This window comes from Penaeus chinensis, chromosome 32 (assembly GCF_019202785.1).
Source record: "Penaeus chinensis breed Huanghai No. 1 chromosome 32, ASM1920278v2, whole genome shotgun sequence".
Lineage (NCBI taxonomy): Eukaryota > Metazoa > Arthropoda > Malacostraca > Decapoda > Penaeidae > Penaeus > Penaeus chinensis.
The window spans coordinates 1,181,072-1,188,816 of record NC_061850.1 but is presented as its reverse complement, the minus strand read 5'-3'; the positions used below and the strand labels follow the sequence as shown (position 1 = coordinate 1,188,816).

Here is a 7,745-nt window from a genome sequence, read left to right as displayed (position 1 = left end):
TGTTGTCAGAGTAAGGAGCTGTAGGAGGGATCACGAAAAATCGGTCCCATTTGGCTGGGCTAAATATAGTATTTAAGATTCTTGTAGAGGTGGGGGTAGTAGAAGGGCGGGGGCGTGTGGAGGAGGGAGTAGTGTTGAAGGGGGTAGTGTTATGGGGAGGTGGGCAATAAGGCTGTAAAGTAGTAATAAGGGAGGGTGGGGTAGTTGAAGGAGGTTATGGGGGTAGAGGTGTTGAAGTTGAGCATGTTGGGAGAGTAGAAATGTCTCCTGGGGGTTGAGTGTTGATTAGGGTGGATACTGTACTAGTAGGCATTGAGGAGGGGGTAGTTGTAGTGTTCGGAGCCGTGGTCAAAGGAGAGCCTGGGGTCGGGGAATCGGGAGAGTTTGAATTATTGGGGCTATTTGATGAAGGGGCAAGCCTCATTGCCCCTCAAAGTGGAACTACATCTTCATTATTGGCCATGGTAAGCCTGGAGTATGTTGGGGAGAAAAAAACAGCCCACCCCTCAGGGTCCCCTTGAGGGGTAAGGGCTATGTAAAAGTAGGGGAATACCGTGCCCATGGCTCCCTCAGGCCATTCAGGACTGGCACAAAGTCAGCCTTTCATCCTTTCAGCACGGCTCTCACACCTTAGGAAGTGGATAGTAGAAGGGGTTGGTGAAGGGACTGAAACGAAAAAGTAGGAGTGGAAAAAAGACCCCATTCGATTCATATCAATCGAACATACATAATTACATTCTGATATGGGTTGCGAAAGAACACATACACGATACTTAAAACATTTTATTAAATGGTTTACATTTGTACACCAGTGTTGATCCTCTCAACGAAAAAGAAAAAAAAATGCCTATAGCAGATGTGACGTCATCAAACTAAGAACGATGGGAAGGCGTTAACCAACCATGTCCTGTTACTTTCTTAAACTTTGGCTTAATAGTAAAGAAAAGGAATTTACATAGCAATTAAAGAAAATATGAAGAGGACAAAAATAGAGTTTAAAACAACTGCACGAAGATCTACTTCCACCTTATCCTGTTGTACAGAGACTGAAACGTCACGGCAGGTCTAGTCCAGGGCGCGGGACAAAGAAAATACACGGGGAACAAGACAGAAGACTAAAGAAATGCAGACGATGAAATACAAGTAGAAAGCAGCCTTACACTTCATAGAAAAAACTTCTATAACAATACCCTTTGTATAAAGTTCAACTGTCTTTAAGACACTTTATGCAGTATTCAACACCTCAGCCGAGGGATGGCGGGCTATTGACAATGGCAGTAGTGGAACAATTACACAGTCCTCGTGCTCCTCCGTCCCGGCAGCCGCGTAACTGCTCCTTGAAAGACTCGGCCAACAACCTCCTCGCGGGACGCTCGGAAGATGCATTTGGGTGCTCGGGGAACCGGCGGCCGGAGACAGCCCAAGCCTAACACTTAGTCATGCTAGTAGTAACGACACTATTAATGGCGGTAATGACAGTAATTAAAAAAAATACTTTCTAGCTCCACGAGCCTTTCAGCGCTCGCTCGTGCCCGAGCGCCTAGTCCCTCTTCCTCCTCTTGTCGCGGTCGTCGCGGCCGCGGTCCTCCCCGTCGGCGTTCCTCTTGCTCGCCTTCTTAGCCTCCGTCAGCAGACCGATCACGCCGAACAAGTCGTCCTCCTCCTTCTCGTCTCCGGCGCCGGACCGCTGGAACTCGACGGGTCCGGAGCGGCTGGCACCGGCGTCCGCCCCCGAGAATCCGCGGTCGGGCACGAAGCGGTTGGTGGACATGAGCGTCTCCAGGTCGGCGCCGTACTCGTTCTCGGCGGAGCGCGTCGGCCGGTACAGGTTGGAGCCCAGGTTGCTGTTCTCGCGCCACGGCCGGTCGTACACGTTGTAGGACTCGTCGTCGCCGAAGCCCGTGTCCATGCCGCGCTGGTTGTTGAATAGCCGCTGGTCGAACTGCGCCTCGCCGCCGCCGGACGTCTTCTGCGGCAGTCCCAGGGCGATCTGCTCCGTCACGTCGCGCTCGCGACTCGTCAGTTTGCCGCGCTTGTCGGCCGCCGAGTTGGCGATGGCGCTCTCCCTCTTCCTGTCGCTGCAAGGCCAAGAAAACCGGTACATGTTAGGCTAATGCTTTTGATGTTCGGAGGCGATGTGCTAGAGTTCGCCTTTCCCAAAATTTAAATAAAAATATATTTCTTCCTCACTTTACACTGCGATATAAGGATTACTAAAACCATAAGAAGAAAATACACAATTCAAAAATCAATGATCCTAAAAGCAGGCTGGAATCGTCTCTCACCGCGAGCGATCCTGTCGCAGCTTCTCCCTCTCCCTCTCGGCCTCGTCCACCGGGCCAGCCGCAGCAGGACGAAGACCAGCGTTCTCCTCGCGAGCCTTCTTGGCCAACTCCTTGAGGTTCTCCTCCTTGCGCACCTGCTCCTTCGCCTGCAGCTTCTTCTCGATCTGGGCTCGCATCTCCACCTGCACAATGCCAGAGAGAGAGTGGTTACTTGGTTACTTGGTGTAAGTTTAAGCAGTGGCTCGTGAGTACCTCATTCTAGGGCCTTCCTGGGCGCCGCCCTTATACGACAGACAGCTTGGCATGGTGTGAGAGGTAAGGAATATAACAGGGTACATTTCATGTCTTCCCGGTTTGAGGAGCGCATGGCAGAAAGAGAAATATACAAAGACTTCCAATGTAGTCACTGAGAAGCAAAAGAGCAGGCTCAGATATGCCTCATTTAAAACACTTTATCTAAGTCTCCCTTGACACAACACTTCACTTCTGGATAAATAACAAGTAATATTTTTTCTTACAACAAGGTACTAAGGCATATTTGAAACACAGTCCCATATCTTTAAAGGAATACTGACATTTGGAGGACTACCCTGATGAGTACTATTACGAAGGCCATGAGTGAGAGTACTATTTAAATTCTTTCATCACCAAGAATAAAACTTGAAAAGCAGAATACCACACATCTGCAAAGACCAAGATGCAGTGACTCACCTGTTCTCGCGCCTTTCTGTCAGCAATGTAGAGGGCCTCAGCCAACTTTGCAAAATTTTCATTGATGTGAACTGACTGCAACCCTCTGCCATCAGCTGCCAGACGTTTGTCGAGGGGGATGGTGTAACCCTTGGCGTTCTTCCAGTTGCTGACACAGGGCGGTATTCTCCACTCTTGCTGTTCTTTGACTGTTACCTGGGAGGGACAAATGAAAAGGCAACTGAACAAAGAGGACACTGAGGTTTTCAGAATAAGGAATACTCAGGATAATATCAAAGATGCCCTGGGCATGACATATGAAAACGGAAAGTAAAATTCAAAAAACCCTGGAGAGGAAATACTTCATTCACTCACACAAATTACTTCTTTACAGATATAAGGAACAAAATCACAGTAAGGAAAGAAGTAGTATGATATACATCCTTGTTTCTTTATTATTACTGCAGTTTTCCTTCCATTTTCACACACTAATGAAACAGTGTTTCTATGATAACAACATCCCACCCTGATTCATACAAGCATATGTTGAATATAAATCTCATACAAAGGACCTTGTGCAAAAACTGCAAATCCACATCTATATCAATCTACCCCCTGCATCCTCCCCTACACGCTCACTTACACAGCAGTGCCTGGCTTACCTTCCTTGTTGGTGAATGCATGACAGGTGCTGGTGGGGAAGGTGGCCCTCGCGGTACTTTCTTGTTGATCCTGTTAAAGACAATCCATATGATTCAAGGTTATATGACTTTCAACATATCTGGGGCTGATGCATGCACATATTTTTGCACACACGCACACATATATATACATACACAGTCTCACTCTCTCACACAAATATGACATCCCATAACAAAACAATCTGACATCGTGACAAATACAACCAATGAATCAAACAAAAAAGAAAAAGAAAAACAATATCGAACAGCATCAAAATACACTACTCCTACTAGCAATGACTCACTTGAACTTGGGGGGTTCCATGGGGTCTTTTGGCTGCTCAACCATGCGAATGACACGCTGTGTTGCACCCGAGTTGAAGGAGACGCCTTGTTGTGATGGGGTGTAGCGGATGTACTGCGCAGGGGCTTGTTTCTCTGCGCACCGAACAGGCATTGCTGATGATATTTTACCCTGGAGAGTGAAGTGCAAAACTGAATGAGATTAATTATTATCCAATGAGTTTTTCCCATTTCCCCAGTGTTATATGTGGGTAAACTTGGTTCACATAAAACGCTTAAAATATGAAAGAATTGATAACCAATTGGGTCATTTGTGGCTAACTCTGGAGCCAGAACCAGATCCAGAATCACCATTACCTTGGCCCAGCTTTGGTCCTCTATCTGAGCGACTAAGGAAGCTTAGGTCCTCTATCTGAGCGACTAAGGAAGATACAGCTTGTCTGGCTCTATTTTTTTTTTTTTTTTGTGGGATCAATAAAAATCAACAGTTTAGAAAATTATTGTCATGTATGACAGCCAAAAATCTATAAATTTTTAAAACTCTTTACTGAACAGCTGTATCAATTTTTTTAAAAATCAGTCTAAACTGAAACAATAAATATATTAACAAATTGGTCTTTTGGGCTTCAGGTTTTCTTACTTGTTAAAATAATGTATGTATATATATATATATATATATATATATATATATATATATATATATATATATATATATATGTACATATATGTGTATGTATATATATATATATATATATATATATATATATATATATATATATATATATATATACATATATACATATATACATATATACATATATACATATATACATATATACATATATACATATATACATATATACATATATACATATATACATATATACATATATACATATATACATACATACATACATACATACATACATACATACATACATACATATATACATATATACATATATACATATATACATATATACATATATACATATATACATATATACATATATACATACATACATACATACATACATACATACATACATACATACATACATATATATATACCTAAAGATCCCTTGTCCCAGTAAACACAACTGTAATGTACACAATAATAAAGTGATGCACCCAAAAGCCTAACTGAGTGACAATAGAAATGGCCGAGGGACCAGAGCTGAGCATTTGAAATAAGACTGAAGCTTAAATCATCTGAAGTGATTTTCTTTTAAAATGCCTTCTGATACTGAGACAATATACTATGCACTAGGAAACTTGTTAAAAGACTATGTATCAATCAAACTAATAGTGTCAGCCTGGGGTGTTTATGTATCTGAGAAGATGGTTCAAGTCGTACTAATCTACTTTGGAATAATAACTGATTTAATTACATTTATGATCCTTCAAAAGGATTTTTTTTTCTTGTTAGTATAACAGTAAAGTTCCTAAAATGTCTCAAAAAATTTTGACAGACAGACTTTTGCCTAGTATTTCTGAGACTACTTTCTGGCCGAATCTAAACACTAAAGCTGTAATTCTGTGTCTTACCTGCGTCAGCTTTTCCAGAGCCTGCCTAGTCTTCTCGGTGTTCTCTTCGATCTCCTCCATGGAAGGCCGCTGTAGCTCAGGGTCGTCTTCTGAGGTGATTGCTGAAGGAAGTAAGTCTGTCAGCTTGGAGTAGACAATCTGGAAGTAAATGCATTCTGTTAGTAAACACTGATAAATTGGTTAAAACTAAAATAACTATAATTTAAAAAGCAAATCATGTATGAATCAAGAAGCAAAATACACATATAAATATATACATATAAAAACTCTATATATTTTAATTCTTTATAAATCAGCAGCTCATAAAAATAAAAATAAAATTATGTGCAATAAGTTTGTACTGATACATATCACAAAATTAGCACACATGTAAATTTATAAGAGAATTTTTCTAATAACAGTATATGGCAAATCAACTACCTGTTAACAATCTTTACTGTCTAAAAGAATAATAAGTACACATCAATATGTAGACTTACTATTATACTAACTTTCCTCTATGATTAATTATCTATTTTATTCCTTTTATCTCCATAACACTCATAGTGTGTGCATACAAGAATACAAGTACTGGCCGCTGTGGTTGTTTACTTACCCTTACACAGATGGCTACACTAGTGCTTAGGCCTAGTCACAAAAGAGTTTGTTACATGGCTTAACTCATCTTGCCTATTTACTTAAATTCCTTGAATTTAAGTAAAAGCTATTTTTTATATCTATTATCATTGTTAATAATGTTATAATACTAATAATTGTTACAATACTAATAATTATATCAACAACATTAAAGTTAATAAAATGTAAATAGTAACAAATCTAAGACTTTTTTTTCAAGAAAAGTAATAGGTAAACATTTGACATCGGAGAGACCTTGTAAATCTCACTGGTTAACTAATTAATAACACAATATCTTGGAGTACAGTGAATTTACCTAGCATCTGCAGATACATGAATGCTTCAGCATTTACAAATTCAGCCTTAAACACAAGTGACAAAACTACTGAAATCAGCTCGTACCAAACAGTCATACTCGATTCTCCCCGACCTCACCTTGTCCTTGGCGTGGCCCTGCCTGGCTATGACGTCGTACTTGACCTTGCCCTTGTCATCCAGCTGGACCGCCAAGGCATTGGAAGACGAGCCTCCACTCCCACCACCTCCTCCCCCTCCCCCACCACTGTCCCCTCCCTTGCCCATGCCCAGTGGGTACTGCGCTACATGACACTCGGGGAATGCCCCTCCATCCCCAAAATCCTGAAAAGGGAGAGATTCATAAATGTACTTTTTTATATCTGAATGGAAGCTGCACAAGATATAGAACAGATTTGGGATTTTGTATTCCTGGCTTCAGTAACTCACTTCATAGGATATGCCAATGCTAAAGGGATTTTTATTTACATGCACAGTTTTTATATTATGAACAGTTATCATAAAGTAAAAAGGGAATACCAAAATTACATAGAAGAATAACACATGTCTGCTTTATGTCACAGAGAGAAAGAGAGAGACAGAACAGCCCCTTCCTAATCCCTGACACCCGAGTCCCGCAGCCTGACCTCCTGGGAGCGTGGAATCCATCCTTTCCTGTGGCCATACGGAGGAGCCGCCCTTGACGCTGTGACCAGGGCTTGCTGCTGTTGCTGCTGCTGTTGATGTCTCCGTCTGCGGTCTTCACTTTCTCTGTCCCACACTGGGGCACTCACAGGAGGTAGTATGCTGGGGGAGAGGAGGAATTCTTGCTTATAAATCATTTATATATTTGATATACTATTGAGAATGATATCATTGGTTACTTTTATGGTACCATAACACTTCTCAGACTGGCTACAGAAAATGAAATACATCTTTTTCACCTGAAGAATAAATAACCACTAATACTTACAGCATGCACTCTTGTGTCACAAACATTTGGTGGAATTAATTCATTGCCTTATATACTAGTGGAGAATGATTATCAATGTCACATAAAATAAATAATTACATACTAGTATGGTAACATGTAGACAAATCTCTAGTGAACCAACTTTGCTTGATTATTACCATTACTATATACTTATAATTATCTTTAATTTGTGTCACATAAGCAACACTAAATGTACACTAACTTAGCATGATATTTGGCAAGTCTTACTGAAACAGTTTCACTCACTTAATATGCTCTCCCATGCTTATCAGCAAACAAGTACCTAACAATTAACTCTCGTAGAAAAACCCACAATGCCAAAAACTAGATTTATTG

The 7,745-nt window shown here is 41.0% G+C and overlaps 1 protein-coding gene across 2 annotated transcripts in view; it reads right to left on the bottom strand.

Annotated features, from left to right (window-relative positions):
- Nucleotides 1–769: 769 nt before the first annotated feature.
- Nucleotides 770–7,745, bottom strand: part of LOC125042643 (puff-specific protein Bx42-like) — an 8,152-nt gene continuing 1,176 nt past the window's right edge. Inside the window, exons 2-9 of one of the 2 annotated variants that reach the window (XM_047638417.1) lie at nt 7,063–7,222; nt 6,557–6,760; nt 5,507–5,644; nt 3,961–4,130; nt 3,638–3,707; nt 2,997–3,191; nt 2,286–2,467; nt 770–2,078 (exon numbers count right to left, since the gene is read on the bottom strand). In XM_047638417.1, coding sequence (XP_047494373.1) covers nt 1,541–2,078; nt 2,286–2,467; nt 2,997–3,191; nt 3,638–3,707; nt 3,961–4,130; nt 5,507–5,644; nt 6,557–6,760; nt 7,063–7,222 — 1,657 coding nt within the window. In that variant the 3' untranslated portion in view covers nt 770–1,540. Of the gene's footprint in view, nt 2,079–2,285; nt 2,468–2,996; nt 3,192–3,637; nt 3,708–3,960; nt 4,131–5,506; nt 5,645–6,556; nt 6,761–7,062; nt 7,273–7,745 lie in introns of those variants that run through there. The other variant, XM_047638416.1, reaches the window with a different exon arrangement.